General features: G+C 39.0%; 1 protein-coding gene across 6 annotated transcripts in view; it reads left to right on the top strand.

Moving 5' to 3' along the window:
* ENPP2 (ectonucleotide pyrophosphatase/phosphodiesterase 2) overlaps positions 1-26,605 on the top strand; it is a 77,206-nt gene that overhangs the window by 35,344 nt on the left and 15,257 nt on the right. Inside the window, exons 12-21 of one of the 6 annotated variants that reach the window (XM_036338136.1) lie at positions 4,232-4,387; positions 6,331-6,439; positions 9,264-9,389; positions 13,135-13,166; positions 13,863-13,990; positions 16,397-16,484; positions 16,647-16,734; positions 17,783-17,955; positions 19,704-19,755; positions 26,458-26,532. In XM_036338136.1, the coding sequence (XP_036194029.1) occupies positions 4,232-4,387; positions 6,331-6,439; positions 9,264-9,389; positions 13,135-13,166; positions 13,863-13,990; positions 16,397-16,484; positions 16,647-16,734; positions 17,783-17,955; positions 19,704-19,755; positions 26,458-26,532 (1,027 nt within the window). Of the gene's footprint in view, positions 1-4,231; positions 4,388-6,330; positions 6,440-9,263; positions 9,390-13,134; positions 13,167-13,862; positions 13,991-16,396; positions 16,485-16,646; positions 16,735-17,782; positions 17,968-19,703; positions 19,756-26,457; positions 26,533-26,605 lie in introns of all 6 variants that reach the window. The other 5 variants (XM_036338135.1, XM_036338139.1, XM_036338138.1 and 2 more) reach the window with 5 other exon arrangements.

Here is a 26,605-nt window from a genome sequence, read left to right as displayed (position 1 = left end):
TAGATTTTAAACTTGGAGTTGAAGGGAGTGGTATAGTCCAGCCTTGAAGGCATGAGTAAAGGGTGAAGGAGGGGGAAGGGCTGGCATTTTCCATCACTGGGACAGGAATGAAAAGGAATCTGGAGATAAAACCTGCAGCATAAAACATTGCAACTGACTTTCAACTTCATTAAAATTATTATGCAGTTCAGATGGGGTACGTCAGCTACAATCAACCAGGCATATGTTACAGCTTTGTAAACTTTTTATTTGATAAATTTTGACATTGGCATAAACCTGTGAAACCATCACCACGATCGAGAGTATGAACATGTCCATCACTTCCAAGAATGAAATAAGTTCTTAATGGAGAAAAATACTGTTGAATGAATCTAGTTAGCAGAGCAATGTGACACCCTTTATCAAACACTAATATGTGGTAGAAGACAATCTGTTTGTAATGTAATAGCCAGTATAACTTCAAATTCAGGAGGGGAAGAGGATGGTGATGTTATTATTTTCCTCTTTCATCTACAGATGGAAATCTTCCAGTGTTTCAGCAATTATCGTTTAAAAATTCCATGACATTTGCAAAGCTAAACCTTTTAATATTTTCAATATTTCCCACTACTCATTCTTAGTAGAGTGATGAGGACTACACCAACATAATAAAACTTGATTCTGGTTGAGAAATCATTTAAAAACATTATTAATGGCAATTGCCTTCAATTCCCTGTTAGGCCATGACAACACTGTTGGCTATAATTAAGTTCATTGTGTTCAGCATAAGGATGAGTAGGATAGCTGTAATACGGATAATACTTATTTTAAATATTTTTAGCAAAGTGCAGCCTGTTTAAGCAAAGACAGTAAATAGCAGGGAGCCATAAGTATTTCTGAGTGCATTCACATTATGTCACTGGTGATTTTTTAAGCACTGGAAACTAATGGCTATTAAAAACCATTCTTAGTTTGCCTTAAATCATTGAAGTCATAGAAGTCTGATGCTCTTATTCCTATCCCTTTGATGTTCAACCAGTGTTGCATGATTATGAAACACAAATGATAAAATGAGATAAACATCTGCATGCATGAAACACAAACTTATTTTTTGCCAGAGCAAGCCTGGCTGTTTTATCTTAGGATGTCTTTCTTTGAGATTAAAGTGAACAAATGGAACCACATTTTGTGAAAATGTTAAAAAACAAAAAAACCTCTAAGCAGTTCCATGTGCCCTATTTAAAGGGTCGACTTTAAATAGATAATGATACCCCCCCGAAAGACCCTGTGGCATAGGCAAAATAGGGATGTGGGAGCCACTTGGTATAACCATGCTTTTAAAAGCATGAGGCTGAAACTTACGGAGGTTTAGGGCTGCTCACGTTGCACGGCTGATAAGTGACCTTAGAGAGAGAACCTCAGAACTTCCAACTCCCAGACCAGGGCTCTTCCCCTGGAATCACTTAACCCTCCTTCAGGCCAGGAGATAAGCAGAGTGGTCAGTTAATAGCTATGTTCAAATTATACAAGACTCTTTATGTCAGAACTTGGCTTTTTACAGTAAGCTCTTGTAATCCTCATTTTCTTAAAAGTTGTATGGGTTAGTAATAAGCATTCTTTTTTAATGGAACTCTCTGGATTTCTAATATGTGTAGTTCAGTTATGATTACTCACTTTAGTGTATGTGTGTATGCTTTAAGAAATAAACTAAAAAGTTTTTTAATGTACTGAGCAATGATAAATGAAGCATAATATAGAATGTTTTAATTTGCTGTAATGATGGGTTTATGCTCATTTTGCTCATAAATATACAAACAGATTTTTCTTGTACCATTCTTTGAATTAAGAGTTGGAAGTATTCAGGAATACTATGTTCTTTTTAGTATTAATACTTCTTGTAACTAGGATATACTCACATATTTACTGGGTAAAACAGTCTGAATTAGATCTATTGGAATATGTCTTCAGTTATGATAACCTAGTAACCTGGCCACTTTCTTCTCCTAATACAAAGGATATTTCCAGATGTTAATATTTTTTTATTTGGTTCTAGGAATCTTATTTTTAACTGAAAGAAAATAAAGACAGTTTATACTTTAAAACACAAAACCAAAGCAAGCCAGCAAAATCTCTCTTCTGTTATAGACTAAATTGGTTTATATACCTATACATCCATCATATACATTTATTGTGCATGTAAAGATTATATTAGCTGCAATATTGTTATTAAAATCAGGTACGTGCTATCTTTTCCATCAATGAGAAATTATCTTGCGTTTGAAATTTCATTGAAATGATTCAGCCTAGCAAAATGGTTTGTGCTATACACAGTTGAAGTTTGTACTTTCTTGCTTAATTGAGTATACTTTTTTTTCAGGACCATTCTCAAAGACTATTCAATTAGATGACCAAACATTGGGCTAATAGTTTCAAGAAATGGTGTATTATTGCTCCTGGTTTCGTAGTGTAATGGTGAATGTTCAGAAATATGCTTGCTTTTGATTATTGGCGCAACCTTTTTCTCTTTTGACCTTCTATGCTTCCTCTGTGACCCCTCGTTCGGCTGCTCTTCCAGGCCTAGAGGCAGAGCTTTGGCTGGCTAGTGACTACCTTCAGAAGGCAAAGGATCCTGAAAAGCAGGGAAATTTGCCCCTCTTCCTCCCATCCTCTTAATAACCTCAGGCTAAGTCTTCTCAAGTCAGACTAAAGTATGGCTGGTCAGTGAACACTTAGCTTCCATCTACCTCTAACATTCGAAGAAGGAAATATATGCAATATAATCACTGGATGAAAACTCATTTTGACTAAATCCTGTTCCTCCCGCTGCTCCTCTAACCCGCTGCAATCGGAAGGGCCCGCCTTCAGAGTCTTCGGAATGTTGAGGTCTCTTGCAAAATGGCCGAGTGTCTGATAGGCAGACTTGAGCTCTAGCTGAATGTATTCAGTGACCATGAAATGAGAAACCCTCTTTCTCCTTTGCTTCTCTTCTCATGGAGAATTGCCTAAAACTAGAAGCATTTAAAAATAATACCAAACTCAACCAGAGTCTGTGGGGCTGTGTCTTTCAATCGCTCTGCTGGAGAGCGAGGATGAGACAGAAATGGAAGTGCCTTTGCAGTTGCTTGCTCTGGGAACAGTGAAATCGCATGGCAGATGGCCTCTTCTGTGGATACACTAACATTGTTCCTCCTTCTGCCCCTTCCTGCATCTGAATGAGTCTCTGGACAGTCCTACCAAGAGAAATCAGCTAGGTAAACAGCAGAGCTTGCTGCTTTAATTCACCTTTGCACCATCAGCAAATCAGGGGCCTGGTTTTCTCCAGCATCTGGGAAGTCCCAAAAGGTTATGTTCCTTTTTCAGTTTACGTGTTGGCATTTATTACTCTCTAGATTCTCACAACAAGATGCATAGTAGTGCCACTCCCCACCAAATGGGTTTCTGATAGAGTATAAGTTTACTCTTTCTTGATATGTGTACTAAGATGAAGAGATATTGATGACTTTTTACATTTTATCTAATTATACAAGAGAATTTTTTTTAAAAGACAGTTCTATTTATGGTTATCTCATGGCTTAGAGGTTCTCTGTATTAGAAACCTAAATTGTCAGTGACAAGTTCTCTCTCCTGCTGAAAGTCCTGATTTGTGGAAGTACATTCATGACCAAGGAGGATTGCTTATTATTTATGTTTTAGTTTATCCTTGGTTTTAAAATTTTTCCTGTTCCTTGCCAAGAACACTTGCTTTGATATAGTTGGTGGTGTGAACAGATAACTATCAGATTCTGAACTGGAACCACCTACATGAATCCCACTGTCACCTTGAAATAACCACGTAACTAATATTCTATTTAGTTTTCAGCTAGTACTTTTTAGATGGAGAGCTCTTCATAACCAAGATCTAGTCTCTCCCTAAAGCAGGAGTTTTAAAATGCACAATTCTAGGTCACCATCAGGTGTATCCACGCCTATCAGTAGGCTCCTCGGCCATAAGACATTTACATGGCCAGATTCTCTTAAATTATATGCTTGTTCTCAGTGAAGAGACTGTGACAGCAGCATCAAGGTCAATTTAGGGGGTTTCTCTTGATAGAGATCCCTGAATAATCCTTCATACCAACTTTTTCTCACTTAAGGAGCCTTAGTTTTTCTCACTAAGACTCTACTGACCCCAGATGGCAAAGTGTGAGCTTTATTATCTGACCCAGAGGGACAGACGACTTCTGAGTCCACACATCTCTATCCGCCAGTACAGGAGAGTAGTTATGGCTCACCTCTTACTCCGGCTAAGAGACCTAAGAGGAAGGTTATCCCTAAGAGGAGGCAGGAAAGACCAGTTGCTCCTCCAAAGAAAAGAAGAAGAAAATTACATAGGATGGATCATTATGCTGTGGAAACGCGTCAGGACAAAGTAAGTTTATCTATTGTTCCAAAGCTTTGTGGCGGGTAGGTCTGAGCTGAAGATTTCCTTCAGTACCGTGGCTGGAAACTCAGCTGAATAAGTTTCAGAAAAACTCTGGTGCATCATCCTTTCCTTTGAGTCCAGAAGAAACTGGTCCTGCAGAGGTTAACACTGATGTGAAGACCTCCTTAACTTTCAGCAAGGCAGGAAAAAAAAAGCCTTCTACTTTCTTTAGAGTTAGTTGCCTTAAAACTAGTATTTACATTGAGGCTTCAGTGAATGTGAAGAAGGCTACTGGCTTTGCTTCCACTTGTTCACAGTGCTTCTTGAAAACAACCCAGCACAGTATCTGGGGGACTCTTCAAAGATAATGGAGATCAGAGCTCAATAGAAAATTGGTTTAGATTTGTGGTCTGTTTCAGAATTCTAAAACGGTCTTAGGTTATGGACAAGAGAATAGCTGAGACAGAAAGAAAGAGGAAGTAATGAGTAGATAAAATTCTGTGTGTTTTCACATAGGGATAATAAGTAATGTCTAGTCTTTTTAGTATATTCGTAGCAACCTAGAGGTTCATATTCTCAAAACCTTCAGATACCTCCAAGGCACATTTATGATGGGCTGAACTGATCCCTAAGAAGTAGGTTCTGCATTTTATCTAAGTTGTCTTGTTTATTAAAGGAAAATAAGTAATTGTCGAGGTTGATGTATGTTGTATATTTAGTATTTCTTTGTCTAGGCAAAGTTCTTAGAGGAGAGCATGGTGTTCTCAGAAGCAAATACCACTCAATCCCCCATCTGTTAGCCCTTTCAGATTATGCATCTATCATTCTGAAATCATCACTTGTGACTTCCTCCTTGGGACAGAATTTGAAATACTGACTCCCATCATGAAGAAAAACAAGTTAACAACTGACTTTACTGGTGACAGGATATGAGGAAAGGTTTGAGTCATCTGAGAAGATGCTAATGGAAGATAATATTGTGTGTCGGGATGAAAAATGATATGTAGATCCCTTTTGTTCTTATCTCAGTCATTTTGAGTGCATGTGTATAATTGTAGCTAAGATTTAAAATTCATCTAAAGTACTGTCAAGTCTTTGTCTGATGTTCTTGAAAATCTTTCCGTTGCAGAGATGAAAATGAAGGAGAGGCCACTAGTATGTGGGAGCATTCATACTGTTAGACACTTTCATTTGAAGCAAGAAAAAAAGGGATGGATTATGTTTCTTAGACTTTGGACATGTTCTTCAGAGAACTAAGTTTTTGGGGTTTTGTTAGGCTAAATAAGATCAGTGGTTTACTTTTGTGTGGTAGGACTCTTGTAGATTCTTATTTTACTCAAAATCAGCTTGAAAAGGACTAAATTGATATGTAGAAGAGGTTCTTATATTAAGAACCTATTATTCTCAGAAATTGACAGTTACTTGGAACATTAGATAGATTGCATTGTGTTAATGATGTTCTAATTTAGCATCCAGTGAAGATTACCTTTAACCTCAGAATTGCTTTTGATTCACTTAGCCTTCGTCTTCTTGCTGTGGTTCAAAGCCTAAATCTTCTTGCTGTGATTCAGTGCCTAACGTGACTTCACCTAGGGCACAGGAGACTTAAACAATCATCTGACTTTCTGCTCACTCTCAGAATTCTTGGATTTAAATAGTTACATTTTAGAAAGGCATTTTATCTCTTAAAAAAAGTTCCCTTAATATTTCTTTTATATTTTTTATATCAAAGTATCTTGAAAGGGATTGGATGAGGGGAGATTTTGTGCTCCTGAAAGAATACAAAGTGCTTAGACCAGCTTTCCATCACGAATGGCAGGCAAATCCCCCTAGACAAAGCTCTGCCTCTGGGCCTGAAGTTTTCTTTCCAGAATGTTCTAGGAGTAGAAGATCTATGAGAAACTGAAAGGAAAAACAACTTGTAAGGACTAATTTGCTCCTTTTTCCAGATGACAAATCCTCTGAGGGAAATTGACAAAACAGTGGGGCAATTAATGGATGGCCTGAAACAACTGAAGCTGCATCGCTGTGTGAATGTCATCTTCGTTGGAGACCATGGTAAAGCTTTGTTTCTTCTTTGTTAATAGGATAGAGTCATTGATAATGTTTCCAATGGTGTAGAGGAAAGGAAGGAACCTTTTCCCTCAGAATCCCAGGTCGTGCTCTTCACCTCTTCCCCATTTCATCAGAATGGGGAAAGATATCAAACCATGACTCAAACTAGGAGATGACCTGAGGTGACTCCAAGTTCATTTTGATCAAAACCAGGCACTTCCTCTATCTACCTATTCTCTGTAGGAAAAGCCTTTCTACAGAAACCTTTCTCTTATTAAAATGTTGCAGGCAATTTGCTTGTTATGTTAATATCTTCCTCTGTAAATATAACATTTTAGACAATAATCCCCCATCTCTGATAGCCATATCCCCAAAAGGAGTCCACAGGGTTTATGAGACTAAAAAGTAAATCCAAGCATGATAAGGAGGCAGAGACATAAGATTCTTGTCAAAGTGGCATATAAGTAAAAATATGTCTCTGCACCCACTGAGGGAATTCAAGACAAAACCAGAGGACACTGCTTTAGTAGAGAAGACAGTTGAAAGAGAGGAAGAGGCAGTTTTTCTAAATCACAGTGTAAAGTAGAAAAATTCATGGCCCCTTTTTTGAGGTGATCAAGAATGTCATAAACATTATGTGATTATAGGGCTGGCTGGAGGGAGTCCTCAGAGAGCCTTCTTATTTCATAAGTGCTCAGATTGAGTTCCGGAAAGTAGCTACTACATTCCAGAACTCTTAAATTGACACAGTGACCCTGGAATATGGAGCTACATTCTTCTGGAACTGGAACATTGGTTGACTCTTTAATAGTTTGTTAAGAATGTATGACAGGCAAATTTCCCTAGTAAACAGCTCTGCTCTGGGCCTGAAATTTTCTTTCCAGAATGTTCTAGATGATCTGTGAGAAGGTTTAAAAAACAAAAACAAAAACAGTGGGACTGACTTGCTCTTTTGCAGGGACTAAATGTGACCCTCTGCAAAATCATGCTCCACAGGTTTAACCTTGTGGAAAGCTTCAGATAGGACCGAGACTTTTGAGCATGGGACACAGCTGATTCAATTGAAGTTGCCCAGAGGGTTCAAGAGCATTTGGTTACATGTTGGAGCCAGATGTCTTAAGAAGTAGATGGGTCCTGATGGAGCATTGTAAAAGTCTTGGGTAGATTAAACCTTGTGTTGCCATTGTGTAGGCTTCTGAGATGAGTAGATTGCTTTGGTTTGGGGAAGCCACAGCATCTCTTACATAAAAAGTAGTATGGTCCAGTGTTTCATTGGTGTTCATATTGCACTGCACCACTTAAGAGCCATTTGATGTGGCAGACGTTATGTGACCTCTCGAAGTCTCAGCCTCCTCGTCTGTAGAATGAGAACATTAGCGCCACCTACATGGGATTAGTCTGGAGGGTGAAGGATTATGGCGATTCAGCACTTTCCATATGGTTTTCAAAAGCGAGAGAGTGATGGTTCACTACTAAGGTGGGGTAGGTGACTTCGTAGAAATGTAACAAATGGAAGATCCTTCCAATCTCCCATTAATATCTTTTTGTAGATTTCCCCTTCCTGGGTTAACATTGTACTAGAACATAGTAGCTGTTTATTGTTTTTATTTTTCTTCCTGTTAAGAGCAAGATATAGTACCCTTGTACTATATTGGGATATGTTGTTTTTTTTCTCTCTTCATTTCAATTTGTTTATAAAACAGAAAGGTCTGGATCTGGGATCCCAGAAAGTGATAATTTGAATTTTATTAGATCCAGGGCACTTTGGGTTATAATTGTTTATTACAAAAACCTTAGGGCATTCTTTATAGAATCACTTATTTTCCCCTCTTAGAGAACATGTATTGAATGGATTGTGCAAAGCAATGTATTAAACTTTCGCAGTTCCATGTCATCTCATACATTCTGAAATGACAATAAAGGTCTCTACCAGCTTCCATGGTCTATGATTCTAAGACTTGAGTTTGTTTTTATTTATATATTTTAAACATTGATCAAAAAATTATCCTTGTCGCGGCAGGAAACAAACCTTGGGTCTGGAGGGATATTTGTTGGTTAAAAACATTCCCTACCTAGACCCTTTGTGTCTTCTAGCTGCTAACTTTCAGTTTTGACTGATAACGTTGTTTGCCACTTGTTTTCAGTCTTACTTCTCTTTTCAGTGTTGTTTTGTTCTTCGGTTTGGGTGGTCATTGGAGATGACATTTTTCTTTCTCATCTGTTGTTGCCAGTATTGTTTTGTCAGTTACATCCAAGGCCACCAGTGGAGACAGAGTGAGGACTGGTGATTATGTACTCAAGTCAGGAGATATATTAGAGAGAGAGAGGGTTGGAAAATGACATTTTGTAAAAGAGACTTGGAATTATATATTCTAGTTATTTACACCACTCCCAGCTGTGGGAAAAAAAGAATAAGATGCTTTTCATAAGGATTGTGTAAAAAGATTTAAAAAAAAAAAAGACTATGGTTGCTTCCTTTTCCTTGCTGTTCTTGCTGAATGACATAAAATGATAATTGAGATGATGCATTTTTTAAAAATTTTTTCTTTATTGATTGAGGTATTACATATGTGTCCTTATCACCCGAGATGATGCATTTTTAACCACCTAGCGCTGCAAGATACTATTCAATCAAAGCCTGATGCAAAGACTATACAAAGAAGCATCAAAAAAATGCAAAGTCAATTGAAAAATCTCAAAAGAGAGAGATCCTTGCATGTAGCTGTTAAAAACTAATTAAAGAGATGCCTGGATGTTATTAAGATGTGGCAGTGTTAAGATTTTAATTTTAAGATTGCCTGAAAATCTTTTTTTTCCGTCCCTGTAGGAATGGAAGACGTCACATGTGATAGAACCGAGTTCTTGAGCAATTACCTGACCAATGTGGATGATATTACTTTAGTGCCTGGAACTCTAGGAAGAATTCGACCCAAATTTAGCAATAACGCCAAATGTAAGTTGATCCTTAAAATACTAAGTTGTTGGAGCAGTAATATTATAAAGGTTTGTTCTCTGAAGCTACTCTGAATACCTTGGTAAAAATCCTGGCTCTGCAAAAATTTAGAATGAATAAGTCATTTAAACTCTAAGCCTCAGTTTTGCATCTGAACAATGGGAATGATAATTGACAGCTACCACCTGGGGATGTTGTGAAAATGAATCTATGCATATCACTTAGATTGGTTGCTGGCACGTGGGAGCATTATATAAATATTTGCTCTTGTTTTTATTATGTAGAAATACATTTCATTTGAGGCATGTGTATAACCATAAACTTCTGTTTACAAGAAAATAACTTTTCAGTAAGAGGTTCAGGCTTGCTCTTGAGCTGGAGCTAGGGAGCCCATGACAAGGTTATGGAGACCCTGAGCATTCCTGCAAGTCCGGTTGAAGAGGAGTCTAAAAATGGTTGACAGAACCCAAGGAGAAAAAACTATTATGCCCTTGGGAAGTGGCTGCTGCTTTGAAAGATTAGAAATGAACAGGAATAATCTTATCACTTATGTTCTGCACATTCAGGTTCTGAGATACCACCGACAAGAACTTTAATTTATGAACTAAGATGCTTTAGGTGCTGCCTGCCTCGTTTTTGGGAAGGCCATAGTTTTATTGGAGACATGCTGCATTGGGGGGGGGGGGGGGATACTTTTAAAGTTTTTAGCCTTGGGCATAAGAAACCATTGGCACCAAGCGTAAAGCTTTGGAAAATTAAGTTTTTCTCAAACTATGTTCTTGAGTCAGCACAAACAGAAACTGTTCCAAGGTCAGCTGCAGGCAACGTTGTGAAATCAACAAAGCATCAGTGTTTCCGCCCTCTCTTTTTAATGTCCTTTCTGCCCTCCACATCCTCCCTTCTCTGCCCACTTGACGTGGGCAGGTCCTCTCCAGAGACAGGGTATAAGTCACTAGGGCACCTGTTGAGTTAGTATTTGCCTTGCAGCACTTATGCACAAATGCTTTTATCTATTTTGAAGGATATCTCAGACCTCAATAAATGTAATGGGGAGGTTGTTATAGGGGGAAGAAACGATAACTACCAAATAATTGTTTTGTACATGTGATTTCATTTTATGAGAGGCATTAGAGTGGTGGTTAGAGCACAGACAATGGTGACAGGATGTCTGGGCTCAAATCTCTGGTCAGCCATGGGCTCACTGGGACCTTGGGTGGGCTGCTTAAACCCTCTCTGCCTCAGTTTCCTCATCTACAAAATAAGGATTGTTGGGAAGAGTAAATGAAAGATTACATCTCACTTAGATTTGTGTTTAGCAGGCAGTCCAACCAAATAAATGTTAGCTATGACGATGATGTCTTAGTGGCATCACTATTTTAGCTAAATCAATGCACCATCTTATTTAATCCTCCCAATGGCCCTGTGTGATAAGTATTATTGTCCCCTTTTACAGACAGTAGAAATCAAGGCTCATAGAGAGGTGAGGAAATGGGCTTAGAGTATGACAGTAAGTGGCAGAGCCAACATTTAAACCCAGATTCTCTGATTCTTAACCACTATGCTGTGCTGGGGGCCTCTTCTACTCACACAATGTGAGAACTGTTAGCATGAGAGGACCAAGTACGTCGGAAATGATGGATTTGTGTCCCAAATGTGGCCTCGGGCATTTGTGACTTTCCATCCTCTTTATTTTCCTTCGTTATCAAAGAACATGAACTTATTCTGGTCCTGCAGAGAACTGTGGTCAAGAGGCCACAGAGTAAAGAGGTCCAAAGCATGGCTTGCTCAGTCAGTGGTAGGGTCCCAGTATATAAGCCCCTCCCTCCACCTTCTAAATGCCCATTGGTTTAGTGAAAGTTCTAGCACTTACCTCCCAGAATTGTCATGAAATGATCAGAGAGAAAGTGTCTGCAGAGTCTTACAGACAGAGTGCACATGGTCTGGACACAATTTGGGTTAACCATTATTGCTACCCTCATTACAGTTACACACTGCTTAACAACAGGGATACCTACTCTGAAATACACTGTTAGGTGGTTTCATCATTATGCAGCCATCATAGACTGCACTTACACAGACCTAGCTTGCTACACCCTGGGGCTTTATGGCACACCACTGTCACACCACCGTCATATATGTGGTCCATTGTTGACTGAAACATCATTACACAGCATATAATTGTATTTGCTTTCCATAAAAATATGCAAGTAAAATTTAGCCCCAATTTAAGTAGAATGGAATCCTACTTTTTAGCTTTGGATTTCATAGCTTTAGAACTATGGTTCTGAACTATGATTCTGTCTTTGATTGTATATGTTCATATCACAAGGCAAGCTTATTTATGCATTTTCAACAAATATTTATTTACTAGAAGCCTGGTGCACAAAAATTTGTGCACTTAGAGGGGTCCCTCAGCCTGGCCTGTGCCCTCTCTCAGTTCTGGGACCCCTTGGGGGATGTCCACCTGCTGGCTTAGGCCCACTCCCCAGGGAATCGGGCCTAAGCTGGCAGTCACACATCCCTCTGGCAGCCCGGGAGCCCTCGGGGGAAGTCCACTTGCAAGCGGGGAGCAGGCCTAAGCTGCAGTCGGACATCCTTAGCGCTGCTGAGGAGGCGGGAGAGACTCCTGCCACCACTGCTGTGCTGGCAGCTGTCAGCCTGGCTTGTGGCTGAGCAGAGCTCCCCCTGTGGGAGTGCACTGCCCCTTGGCAGTCAGTGTGTGTCATAGTGACCAGTCATTCCCAGTTGTTCTGCTGTTAGGGTCAATTTGCATATTACCCTTTTATTATATAGGATATCTATTACTGAACATTTATGGAGTTCCTACTGTGCACAGGCCCTGGGATACAGCAGGAAAGGAGATGGACATGACCTGTCCCACTGATGTTTATATTCCCGGGAGGGCTGTGTCATGACAGTTGGTACCTCTTCTGAACTCTGTTTTCCTTTCTACTGATTCTATAATAACATACTAAGGCAGATTTTTTTGAAAACAAAACAAAGTCCAACTAACCTACAATCTCCTCTTTCTCTCCCCCCGACCCCCGCCAAAGGGATCTTCAGATAATATAATCCTGTCCACAGTTTATACACAGCCATCATTTACATAGTTTTGCTTTTAGCTAGTTTGGCGTATTGACTAAAATATCCTTTGTTTGCTGGTAGTGAAAACAAAGGAGGTGCATCCATATGTGTTCCTGTGGCTGGAAGGGGCCGCTACCTATGTAATTAGACCCATGATATTTATTACCCAGGAAACCAAATCCCCTCTAAAAAACATAACTCAATGGATTAGACATTCATCTCAAAGTGGATGATAGCTTGTTTCAAAGATCCGCAGATAAATAGGAAGTTATATGAAAAGCCCCAAATGCCCAGTTTAGTTCCTGATGTTAAATTGCAAATAAACTAAATCTAGGCTCTAGAGGGACCATTTGGAATAACTTAAAGGAGCAATTACTCAGCCACATCTTGATGCTCTGGAAGGAGGAATTCCCTTGTGGAAGAAGAGACCCACACCCAGCAGGGAAGTTCACTGTATGAATTGTGCCACTTATTTAACTGCTTTTTACTTATTGAAATATTCAATACCCACACGCAATGTAAATATATTTTAAACAAAACACTAAAGGGACAGCCCTTCTGGAAGTGGGGTAAAAAAGGATTGAGTCTCTTGCTGCAAAAATGATTCCTCTCATTGATTCTTATCATCTCTTTTTGACATTTTTCTCCTCTCTTTGAACAGATGACCCTAAAGCCATTATTGCTAATCTCACGGTAAGTACTGCACGTGACCAGGCCTCTGCTATTAGAGCAACTTCCACATGCTCACCTCCTGTGTTCACCTCCCCTGTGGGGCGGGAGGAGCACTTTCCCCATTGCCCTGTATCCTGTGTATTTGTTCTCTTTAGAGCTTTCAAAACTCCTGGCCTGTGGACAGCTGCAGGCTCCCTAATGGTCTTGGCAATGATACAAACAGACAATATTTGATCTTTCCTCATTAGTACTGAACAGTATTCATTCAAGATTAAACAAATCCTTACTCTCTCTGAACCAGATCTGCCCACCACCCTGTTCCATCACTCCCCCATCCAGGATAGAGTCCTTAAAAGCACATGAGGATGTAATCACATGGGCCTCAACATGTGTCCACCTCCCTTTCTTTCCACCCCCCACACCTTGATTGAAGCTACTGGGAAAGGGCTTGGAGCTTGAATTGCTTTTAGTGAGTCGGAGTGTATCTTAAAAATGCCTTACTCCCCTCTGACGGTAGCCTTCCATCTCCAAAGTTACCTGATCCTCTTTGAACCTATTTGTTTCCAGTTTATATTATTTGAAAGGGGGTAACAAATTCCATTTATTCACTAATCTTTTCTTTGGCTTAAAACTTCCTTCAGCTTTCTAGAGAGAGACTATCCACACCTTTTTCTAGAAGACACTCCGTCTAAACTCCAATTTTCATTTACATTTCAGTGTAAAAAACCAGATCAGCACTTTAAGCCTTACATGAAGCAGCACCTTCCCAAACGTTTGCACTATGCCAACAACAGAAGAATTGAGGACATCCATTTATTGGTGGAGCGCAGATGGCATGTTGCAAGGTAACTTGGGCTTGACTGGCCCCGTTTCTTACCTGCATAACCAGCTCTTTGACAACTGGAGTGCCTATAAGGTCGTCAGCCATCCTAAGAGGAAATATCACCCTTTCCAAAGGGTTTTCTATGCTAAATAAACAATCAGTGCTGAGATAATAATACATTTATATTTCCTGGGTCTCAGCATCTCAGTGTCTCTCTCCTTTTCAATTTTTGCGTTTACATTCTAGCCTCTATTCTTATTACTTGAGTAAGTCAAAAGTGTGACTGGGGCACTGCTTTGCCACACGGAACAGATTTGGTCTCAGATGACAAAACTTAGCCCATAGCAATGGGCTAAGAGGAGTTCAGAACATGTTGTTAATCTTAAAATCTCTGTTGCTGTGGACTTGTTTTATTTCGGCTTAAAAGTTTTTCGTTATTGCCCTGGCTGGTTTGGCTCAGTGGATAAAGCATCGGCTTGTGAACTCAAGGGTCCCAGGTTCGATTCCGATCAAGGGCATGTGCCTTGGTTGTGGGGGGTGTGCAGGAGGCAGTTGATCAGTGTTTCTCTGTCATCGATGTTTCTGACTCTCTATCCCTCTCCCTTCCTCTCTGTGAAAAATAAGATATATATATATATAAAGTTTTCCATTGTTTATCTTTTTTTTGAACTACCAAAGACTCCAATATTGAAGAGACCATTTCTTGCTCTTGAATATTTTGTAAAACATGTCCTCCGGAAGCTAACCACTTCCAAAGAGTTAAGCATTTAAAGTTTATCAATTTTCCACCCAAACTAGACAGCAGCCTCTTCCCCCTCTCACTCTTATTCTGACTTTCTCCTTTTAAAAAAGTGCTGAAAATCAATCTGTAGTAATAACTGAACAGCTTCTATATGCACATGCACTCTAGCAGAGCACTTTAATGAGTTTCCAAGGGAGAGAAGATAATGAGAAAATGTTTATTCTCTAGGAACTTACATCAATATGGAACACATGGAGTGACACATGCCATAATAGCCCATTGTTACTGTCAGGGGGGTACATAGAGTTAAATATGTAAGATTATGCAGAGAGACGTATGAAGACCAAAAATTATCGAAATAACTTAGGGCAGACATGGGGAGTCTTCATGGAAAAGTTACAAAGATATGACCAAATGGCTTGGCTCTGAGTATGTCCTCTTTAGGATCATTTATGTATGGGTGGCTTAGAAGAGAGAGCAAATTTGGCACACTTGGTAGATTTATATGAAGTAAATGTGGTTGTTGAGTGGAAGTTAAATGAAAGATGACGACAGTTAAGCAAATTAGCGCAGACTAAAGCCAGACATTTTAATGTCTGCCTTTAGCAGCAAATCTTTTAACTCTTCATTGTTGTGTTATTATATGTGCATATCTTATTAACCCGAGCTGAAAGCATTTTTCCTAAGGGTGGACACCCAAATGCTTAATTTCTTTATTTTCCCCTAAGCATTTTAGTTCAGTGTGATGTACTTAGGAAATATTTGTATTAATAAACATGAGCCCTGGTCAGTGGGAGTCATCCCATGCACTGAAAGGTTGATTGATGGTTTGATTCCTGGTCAGGGTGAATGTCTGGGTTGCGGGCTCCATCCCTGGTAAGGAGCATGCAGGAGACAGCCCATTGATGTTTTGCTCTCACATCATTGTTTCTCTCTCTCTCTTCTCCCTCTCCCTTCCTCTGTCTCTAAAATGTCAATAAAAATATTTTTAAAAAATGAAAGTTCTTTGGAAAAGTGCTAATGACACTTAAGCAAAAGGAGTCTTCTTGTCACAAAGAAAGTCAAAAGGTTTTGATGTATACAGAGTGATGTTTCCATTTTCTGTTTATGTATTGAGATAATTATATAGGTGAGGCTGGGCTTTTGCTAGATATGTCACTATTACCACTCAGTTATACTCTTTAGTTGTATTATATCATAGGTAAAGTTGGATGCAAACATTTTTATAGAACGCAGATCTTCTTTCATTGATTAAACATCCCATATTTAAAAGTGCCTACCATGTGTTTGGCATTGAGCCTAGTGAGGAGTATAGAAAAGTGAGCTGGAAAACATGGCCCCAGACTGGAGAATCTTATGATCTCTGAGCTGAAGCACCTGGGCAGACAGAACATTGCCAGTGACAGGTGCTTTGCTTCATCCACATGTACAAAGCACAAGGTACAAGGAGGGCACCGTGACTTCGGTTCAGAGGTACACATTTGTCCTGGGCTGATTGTCAAAGCAAAGGCACGTGGGAGAAATGAATAGCATTGCCTTTTATCACCACAGAGATGGTGCAATTAAAATAGAGATAAATATGCTTGGAAAATCTCTTCTTAGAGATTCTTTGAGCACTGAACTTGGCTTTTTATCAGAGTGATTTCATGTGAAATCCTGACTGATTGTGCAATTATTTCAATGTAGGAAACCTTTGGATGTTTATAAGAAACCATCTGGAAAATGTGTTTTCCAGGGAGACCATGGCTTTGATAACAAGGTCAACAGCATGCAGGTATGAGCAAAGAACTGGTCTTTAAAAACGTGTTTTGGTGATTTTCAGGAGGGATGGGGAATGGAGGTGTGAGTGAAGGTACACGGTATTCATAAGTAGGAGAAGGGTTACTGCTGGATATTAGCAATGTCTAATTGTTCTTCCTTTTCTTATTTTTGGAAGACTGTTTTTGTAGGTTATGGTCCAACGTTTAAGTACAAGACCAAAGTGCCTCCATTTGAAAATATTGAACTTTACAATGTTATGTGTGGTAAGTCACTTACTATTAATCAAAACCAATGAAACAATCTTGAGTTAACATATGAACTTCCTCAAACTCAGAGAAAGAAATGAAGTGACTTCTTTTTGGGACCACCTCATCCCCCTGCAAAAAATAATATTGCCCATTGGTTTGAAGGACAGAATACCATTCCCTACTATGGCTTCTTTGTCTTCCTCCACCAGTTGACTAATGAGGGGTTTTCATCATGTTGCTGTTGGCAGCCTTTGGCTGATCCAACATAGCATTAGAGTTTGACACCACCGGTCAGAGACCTAGTGAAGCAAGAGTTCTGCACAGAGCTTTCTCCCACCTCCATCTATCGTATTGCAGTTCAGTTAAAATTTTGCCAGCTTGCATCCTGGCCAGCTATTTATGTACTCCTAATTATTTTTCTTCCTTGAACTTCTAGTTGCTGAATGAGGACAACTTTTCCTATTTAGTAAGGGAGTGCCAGTCTGGTGGTTAAAGGGGGAGTCTGAAAGTCGGGTCTCCTGGGTTCTTTTCCCAACTTGGCTGCTAGCTCTACCCTCTCTGCCTCTCAGCTTAGGCAAGTCACTGTGTGCCTGCTTGGCACCCATTCACTTGCAATGAAGTCAGCCTGTTCATTTCACAGTGGCACTTCAAGGCCTAGGGCCAAAGCCTCCTCTTGTCCCTGTACTTCTGTGGAGTGCATTACAGGGCAGGCCAGAGGTTATTTATTGATTATAAGACTCATTTCAACATTTGGGATACAAAGTTTCATAGAGATGCAGAACAGCATGACACTGATAGTCTTTGGGTTCCTTCACTTTTTCTTTTTGGGAATGTGTGTCTATGACCAAGCAGTGAACATGCTATTTCAGAAAGCTGTGGCAAGACATGCCAGGCTAGAATGATTCAGGGAGTAAGAACGGAGTGTCTACTATCTAAATTTAGTTTTATCCCATTTTGATTTGTGTTCAGAGTTTTCAGACTCTTGGAAGGTGAATGGTTTTGGCTCCTGCCGTATATCATCCAAAAATATTTACAAAGCCCCTGGCTTCTTTCTTCTCATCAGATCTCCTGGGATTGAGGCCAGCTCCTAACAATGGGACCCATGGAAGTTTGAATCATCTCCTGCGTACTAATACCTTCAGGCCAACTATTCCAGAGGAAGTCACCAGGCCCAGCTATCCAGGGATTATGTACCTTCAGTCTGATTTTGACCTGGGCTGCACCTGTGATGATAAGGTAGAGCCAAAGGTAGAAATAATAGTTATGTTTATCGTGGAGGAGGTTGTTGTGTACAGAGCAGTTTTGTCCACTAGAACTTTCTATAATATATAAATGGTCTATATCTGTGCTGTCCATAGTGATAGCCACTGGCCAGATGTGGCTTTTGGGCACTTGCAATGAAATTTTTAATTTTGCTTAATTTAATTATTTATATTGAAAGAGCCATATGTGACTTATGGCTACCATATTGGACCACATTTCTGTACCACTATAGGTATAGAAAGTGAAGGGCAAAAAGTAGAATTTATTAAGCTATTTTGTGGGTTCAGAATTTCCAATGAATGACTTTTTTTCTTTTTTTCAACCTGGATCATGTGTCTATTAGTCATGTCCTAATAGGAAATACATGGCCCATGCAAAAGAGGTTTTTAAGAGTTTAAAGGGTCTGTTTCCATCATGTTTAATGAGAGGACTATTAATAAAGGCTGAGCAGTATAGAGGGATGTCATTAAGGGATAGTGAAGAACCAAAGGGGCAACAAGGGACCAGTCCTAGGCCTGAACAATTAAAGGCGGAACAGTTACGAAAACATGGAGGGAGAGCTATATGGTGGTGGTGGGTGCAAATAGAGACTACCCATCACATCATGTTTGGACAGCTTTGAATACCAAACTACTAGTGTTAAGCAATAATTTGTTGAATTTTGTATTGATCAAAGACCTTTATATTTGCCAATCAGTGCTTCTGACAGTAAGAAATTATGGTGTTGCCACACTGAGTTGATGTGATTCTAACACAAAGCAAAGAAACGGGTTATTTTTGCATGTGTGATTTTATTATGGCTAAATCTGTGATCTTTCTATTAGACCTCAAAGAAATGTAAACTAATTCTTCTAGTGCCCCATCCCATCCCCTACCATTTGTTACCTCCCAGAATTCCTACAGGCTTAGGAGCCACAGTTTGGGATCTCACCCCTGGAGGAATTCAGTTTGTTCTTTATCCCCCACCTTCTTTTTTGTTGTCCTTAATTTTTGCTCCTGACAAGAACCAATGAGGATAATTACTCTCAGACCTCAGCTGGAGAAGTTGCATTGCCAAAGTCAACAGGAAGTGGTTTGGAAGTGGAATCCAAATATAACCTTAGAGAAATCTATTAGTTGAATCTTGTTTTCCGAATTAACTTTCTTGTAGAGAACAATAAATATTTTGGATATGTTATCTTAAGCCATTTTAGAGGAATAATGAATTGTCTTTATTTTGTCTATGGGTTTCCCCAAAAGACTACCTTCCTTTTCTTAAAACACAACAACAGCCCAAGCTGGTTTGGTTTCAGAATTGCTGAGGCATTATCTTTTCAGCTTTGGAAAAAGTGATTCCATAAATTAGTTGAGGAATCACGTTAATGTACCTAGGGATTACTATGAAATATTGAGGCACTATTTGAATTAATTTACCTACCTGTGCCCAAATAATCATCATTACCAGCATGGAAGGTTGGTACCATGATTATTCAGTTTAAGAAAAGGAAAACCAAAGTCATGGAGAGATTACAGAAGATGCCCATGACCATAGAACTTCTAGGAAGTAGATGTCAATTTGCGATAAAATTGTAATTCCTCTACAGAGTGTATCATATTGATGGCATTTAGAATCTTGATTTGAATTTAGCAGGATAGTAAGTAGAGAGAAGGGTCCAGAAAAGAAAGAACATTTCTCATTTGCTTTCTTTTCTCTTTCCTTTTTCTGGATTTCACACATGAAGAACAAATTGGATGAGCTCAACAAACGCCTTCATATAAAAGGGTCCACAGAAGGTAAGGGGTTGATGGAAAAAGCAATCAGATATGTTTTGTTTTCTAGTTTTCAAAAATTTAAGAGACTTCTTTACTTCATAGTGGAAGCACAGTCTTTTTTTAAATTTAAATTTGGATTGCAAAATGACTTCAATATCCATCTGCCAAAGGGTATTGGTTTATTCTATGTACACAGATGCCAGCTGTGTAATAGAAAAATCACATTATATATTTTTTCTTTAGTAACTTTTAAGCCCTTTAAAAAACAAACATACAGTTGTGTAGCTGATGGGTCATAAGTTAAGGTGCTGATGAGAACTTCTATGAAGGGACTGAAAGTCACAATTACAAATAGTAGCCGCTGGTACCTATATGTAGCTCACTTACATGGAGAGTCAAGTGTGTCTGTTGTGGTGGGGAGAGATAGACAGAAGGAACCAAATCAGAACTCCCTTTTCACACAAGGATCACCCTAACTTATTCTCTTATTTTATGGATAATGTTAATAAACATATGTTAGTCAACTTTTGCAAGCTTGTGATAAAAGAAAAACTTCAGTGATTTATACCAAGAAAGCTGCATTTTTGTGCCCATATTTCAGCATGTTGACTATAGGCTAAGTGTGGGTCTGCCTCATTATTCTGGAATCCAGGCAGAAGGAGTAGCCCCTAGCTGAGACATGCCCTTTTCATAGCTGAAGGAAGGAGGAGTGACAGAACCACGGAACAGGTCTCAGGCTTCTGCTGTTATGAGGCATTTGTTAACTTCACAGTTCACTGGCAAAAGCAGGGCACATGAAAACAGTGGAGTGAATAAGTATATTCTGTTGATGGAGATATGGTCCTGAAGTCACATGGCAATGGGCGGAAGTAATAATTAAGGACAATAACGCATCTACTCCACAAGCTCTTTTATCTGGTTTTGAAATTCCAGAAAATTAGAAGAAATCAGAAGGGGAGGAAAATGCCTCCATGCAGTCAATTTATTGCAGTAGATGGGATAGTATCTTGTAACAGCGAGGGAATGACTAAAAGTCTATTAAAAAGTAAGTAGAACTCAAGCACAGCAGCCCCCAGTCATGCAGTAAAGATGTGGAGTCGCTGTCTCCTGAGAGCAGTACTTGAGTTACTAGCTGACATGTGGTTCTGTTTATCACATGTGCTGTTTCCAATCTGATGAAGTCAAGGTTAAGGAAATCAGTAGAAGGTTTTATTTACTTATTTTCCCTCTTTATAAAGATCTTCATCTTGTTTCTTCTTCCCTTTCTGCATCATCCCTCACCACCCCTCCCCCCCCATCCCCCTTCTTCTTTGATCATAGAACACAGACTCTGACATATAATTGGAAGAAAACAGCTTTGAAGATAGGGCTTGTTTGGTGGAAGGTACACCCATCCTTCACACACTCGAGAAGTGATTTGAAATGTTTGACATCTAACCTCTAGTGGACTTCAATGTCATTATAATTAGAAATACAGTCAAACCTTGCTTCTCAAACATCTCCCATCTCGAACAATTCGGCTCTTTATCAAGATATTCACAGAAAAAAATGTCTGGGTTATTGAGCCAAACTTCAGTTTTCGACCTGACAGTCCTTTCATGCTGATACCTCAGCACAACAAAAATTGTCTCTTAGGCGACAAACAAAGGAGAGAATGCTTTTGTTTCTGGCAAAGTCAATGATGAGCACCATTTTAAAACATAAAGAGGCCATAAAGAGTGCTAATGTTGCCAAGGGTGTGGAAGAAACAATGACCACACCCAATTGGAGGTAGAAAAACTGTTGTTTATTTGAATAAACAAAAAGCTGTTAGCCAGTGACAGCCATTTCAGAGGCAGTGACACATGAACAAGTAAAGATGCTGCATGCTGATCTGAAAGACACCCCTGGAACAAGTGCTGAAAGTGATTCCTTTAAGGCCAGTAGAAGGTGGCTCGATCAGTGTAAGAAAGGAATTGTTTATTATAGATTAAACAGTACGTTAGACATGTACTGCATATAAGAAAGGTTAAAATGGAATTATTTGGGGTCTGGAACAGATTAATTAAATTTACATTATTTCTAATGAGAAAAAATGATTCAGTTTTCAAACAAATCGCTTCTCGAACAGCCTTTGGGAATGAATTAAGCTTGAAACCTGAGGTTCCACTGTATTGGAATGTTGCCAGGGTCAAGGGTTGTGGAAGCTCATGATTTGAGTCTTTCAATATATCATCACCAAGACAGAGAAATAATACTGAGATGCTTCTCTCCCAAAGTCACTAATGAAACAGGGAATGATGATAACTTTAAATTGAATCCCATTTTTTTGCTGATTCAAGTTCTGGCTCTTCCTGGCACTAAAACAGTTCCATCTGAGGGGGAAAAAATCTGCATTTAGTTTGTTGGTGGCAGTGTGCTCATATGACAAGACCAGCCCAACAACTCATGCTCAGTAACCTCAGACTTCTGAGTGTGAAAACCAGAGGTGTGTCTCAAGGTGAGTTACTACCTTTCAGAGCTGGAGGACCTAGAGTTAGACCTCACCCATCCATCAGAGGTGAGCCTAAGTGTCTTATTTTAAGATGATTTTACATCACTGAAGCTTAAAATGTATATACTTTCATGCAAATGGACCCACAAGGGGATTTGTAGAGTTCTCACCCTGGGTTGGGAACCGATTTCTCTGAAACATCTGGTTCCCATCCGTTGTGTCATCTTAGTTAGATATGACTTCACATTGGTGACCGAAAATATTAGCGGAGGATCCTAGTGGCACATCTCCTTTGTCTGTTCAGGGCCTATTGGGATAGCCTTTAATGATACAAGAGAGACTTTAAAACTTACATTCAATAAAAATATATTTCCTTGTCTTACTATGTGCAAAGCATGTCCTTGTTTAGTGTCTAGAATGTGTATAAGCCTCAGTAGTCCCTTTCTTGTCTCCTTCTGTCTCTCCGTCTCTTGGTCTTTGCCTCCTTAAGGATCCTACCTCCATCATTTCTTTAGTTGCAAAGTGACATTTTTCATGATCAGAGTTCTTTCTGATCTTCATGGTGTTTCCTGGGTCCTAAATCTAGTCTCCCACCTAAAGTATTCAATGTCTGCTCCACTAGAGTAGAACCTCTTGAATTCAAGTCAGTGTGTGTGAGAGTACATGTGCATGGTAGGAGTAATTCCTTCCCCTTTCTGGATATCTGTGAATATATATTGAAATCTTTAGGCATTTTTCAGACCTAAAGTTCTATCCAAATATCAAGTTTTATTACTTTTACTCCTAGTTTTTTAAAACACACATATAGGGAGCTGATTTTTTTCCAGAATGAATGATGTGCTATGTACATTCCATTTGTAACATTGATATGTAGCTATTTTAGTGTCATCTGCCAAAAAAAACACACACACATACATCTAGTATACAATACCCATGTGTAAAAGCTGTACGTAACAGTAGTGAAACAACCCAGGAGTTCTATTTGAGGTAACAAAAGAAAGGTATAGTAGATTAACCTTAGGCAATATTTTGCAATAAATATTTTGCTATAAATCTTTAAACTATCATAGAATGAAGTCCTTTACTAAAAATGAAGAGGAAGAATACATAATCTTCAAAAACAGTGATCTAAACTGCTTGCTAAAGCCTTAATATTTCTAGACATGTGGTGAATTCTGGATCTTAATTAGATGACTGTTGTTTCTGAATCACATGTAGTTAATGTCTTGGCAAACTTACTGTGCAATGAGAACTCACTTTTTTGAGAGATTGAGTCAATGGATGAATGAATGGACAAAATGGAAATTTAAAAACTCTCAGCAAGCAATCTGGCACTTGAGCCAGGTAAATTTTCACTGTAAGAAGAATTGCACTATTTATTTTTACCTTAATCTTTCTCTATTTACATTGCTATAAAAATGTTTTATATTTCTCAGTCAGTTTGACATGTACTCTTGTCTTTGTGAAAAAAGGAATTAAAAATCATTATACCTATATATGTTTGGCTCTCTGTCACACAGAATAGCAATTCATTTGGATAAATGACTTACACATTGGTCATTCTTGTTAACCTTAAAGCACAGTCTGAATATGACTAGAGAAGGAATCTCTGTTACTTGTGCTAAAGTGTTTCTCTGTGTGTGTATCCTTGTGTGTGTTTTGGGGAAGACTTGGGAGAAATCATTATATAGTATAATTGTTTATGAATTATAGTAGGATTCAAGGTGAATCAGATGGAATAGACATTGAATTTTAATAATCTTTACCTACCAATATTTCTTTAACTGCAACTCTAACTACTACAACTACAACTACTTCGGGTCAAGACTAGCTTTACATATTTGTCACCAAACAGTGCAACACCTAGGGAGAAATGAGACCTTGGGAGGTTAAATTACAGAATCATAAAGCTATTAGGAGCTGAGATGGGTTTTAACTCTAGTTCTACGTGACACTAAAGGCCCTGTACTGTCCTATGAAAAATTCTTACTCTAAGAGACTATGTCAGGAGAGAATCTGGGTATTGCTATGTAGTTGAATTATTTTATGCAAATCATTAATCTCCAGTTCTTTCTCAGTAAAGTGGAGAAGAATTCATCTGCTTAGTCTATCTCTTGGGGTTATGTTTGGCAGGTCATATTAGAAATCTACTTCTTTATAGTCGTAGAGAATAGTATTTTAAAAAATAAAACAAGCATTCAACAAGTATTTACCAAGAAGATAGTTTATGGTTGATATTATTGGAGTTAGAGAGATAATAAACAAAATGAATAAAATGATATTCTTGTTCTTCTTATTATTTTATTGAGATTTAGCCGGTTAATGAATTACAATGTAGTGTCTTAAGGGCTGAGGTAAGAAAGAAGAAGACATGAATAGAGGCATTGAATCTAATCCCAGAGGAGGTTGACATGGTAGTAAAGGATAGTAGGCCCTTGCAAGGCAAGGAGGAGAAAGGGAGGCAGGAAAAACAAAGATCGTGGGTAGAGATTTTGTGGTAAAATGTAGAAGTACATTATTGTGGATGTTTTAAAAATCACAAAAAGGAGGAATTTTCATGTGGCTCTTAAATTAGCCAGCTAATGCCTGAGACTATGAATCAGGAAGCTGAGGAAGGAGAAGAAACACAAGATCAAGTCTAGGTGGCCAAATTTTGGAAGACAAGAAGAATGAGCACTGGGGAAGTCCACACCACTTAAAAAGATTTGACGCATAGTATTTTGCCAAGTGTGGTATCTGAGGGAGAACCTTGGCATGTACCCAAAATGCCAGAGACTATTGTAAACAGGGAACTGGGGTGTGGTATGAAGGCTCTGTCTGAAATTTCATGGAGTAGGGACCTAGCCTAGGAAGATATGGACTGTGCTATATCCCTATCAAAAAATAACAACAAATATATTTCCAAAGCAGAGGCTCTTGGATGTGTCTCCAGGTAGCTGGTCTCAAGATGAAGAGTTTATGTGTCCAAAAACTGAGATTCAGTCTCACTCTTTATGGCTCACGTTAGGGACATTTGCTAAACAGAAATGCAATGGGTGGCTTACCAGAGTAGCAGAGTCAGGCTGTGACCAAGAATCTGTGGTTCTTTGAAACTGATAAACTGGAAAAGGAAAAATCTAAATTTTGATTCTGGATTTTAAAGTTTGTGTTTCTTGGTTGGATTTTAGAAAACTGTTGAAACCACCACATTGTTTTTTTTCTTCATGACATATTTGCCCAGTTAACAACTGAGAAAAAAGTAGTCCATATGATATATTTGTGCTTCAGCTGTGTGCCAAAAATTGCAGTTGTGCACATTTTGGAAGCTCTGTGGCACACATTTCTGAAGAAAATTGAGTCTTTACATGCGGAGCAGAAGAGATGGAGTAACTTAACTGGGGAATCTTTCAGGAGAAAGTAAATCTTAAGATGCCTCTTCCCTTTTTGTACCCTCCACTTCCCCACTTTCTCATGTCTCTCCCACGAGGGCTGAACAATGTGACCATATTATTTGTCATCCACTTTTGAGTATGGAAAGAAGCACTGTTAACAGTTATGCCAAGGCAATGGCATAAACTGGGATGTGGGGTCAACCTGGCTTAGTTTCCTATGTTCTGTGAGGACTGTACTGATGCCACCTCACCCCATCCATGGCATTCATCACACTCTGTGTTCCCATTACGCTCTGTAGATATCTCTAATATAGTGTGTCATGTTGGTCTCTCCCCTTGAACTGTGAGCTTTTTGAGGGTAAGAGCTCTATCTTAATTATCTTTGCCTAGTATCTCTATTCTATAGCCTGAGGGCTGGCACAAAAAATGTACTCATTGATGAGAGGGAATATATTAATGAAAAAACGTGAAGGTAGATAGATAACAGTATTGGTGGAGAAATTATTCCTGATAGAGAGAAAGGGATCACATGTATAAAAGCATAGCATTCCTAATGATTATGAGCTGAGTGTTGCAAATAAATCAGCCTTCGTGAAATGGAGTGTCATGTTGAAAAATGGCAATAGGTGACAAGGACTGGGGGGAGAGGCGAAGGGGGGGCAGAGTTGGTAGAGTCTATTGATTGTCCAAAACTATTATTTGGTGGCTGCTCTAAGGAGGGGTGTTCCATGGAGAGACATGGCTGCTGCCACCCCTTAATGGAATAGACTGGACGCTAGGTTTGCATTTGAATTTGGAAGAATGTGTTTGGTAAGCATTAAAATTTGCATGATAAAGAGATAATAGCTTCTCAAAGAATTTTGATACTTCTGCTTCCAGCTGAAACCAGGAAATTCAGAGGCAACAAAAGTGAAAACAAGGAAAACGTTAATGGAAATTTTGAACCTAGAAAAGGTTTGGTTTGAGTTTTGAAGGAAAGTCTGACTTTGTTTACTGCCCCCAAGTACTACTGTTATGATTTGCTGGC

Source organism: Myotis myotis, unplaced genomic scaffold (assembly GCF_014108235.1).
Source record: "Myotis myotis isolate mMyoMyo1 unplaced genomic scaffold, mMyoMyo1.p scaffold_m19_p_16, whole genome shotgun sequence".
NCBI classification, from domain to species: Eukaryota; Metazoa; Chordata; class Mammalia; order Chiroptera; family Vespertilionidae; genus Myotis; species Myotis myotis.
Note: the sequence above shows the minus strand (reverse complement) of the source record. Positions and strands in the feature narration are given on the sequence as shown.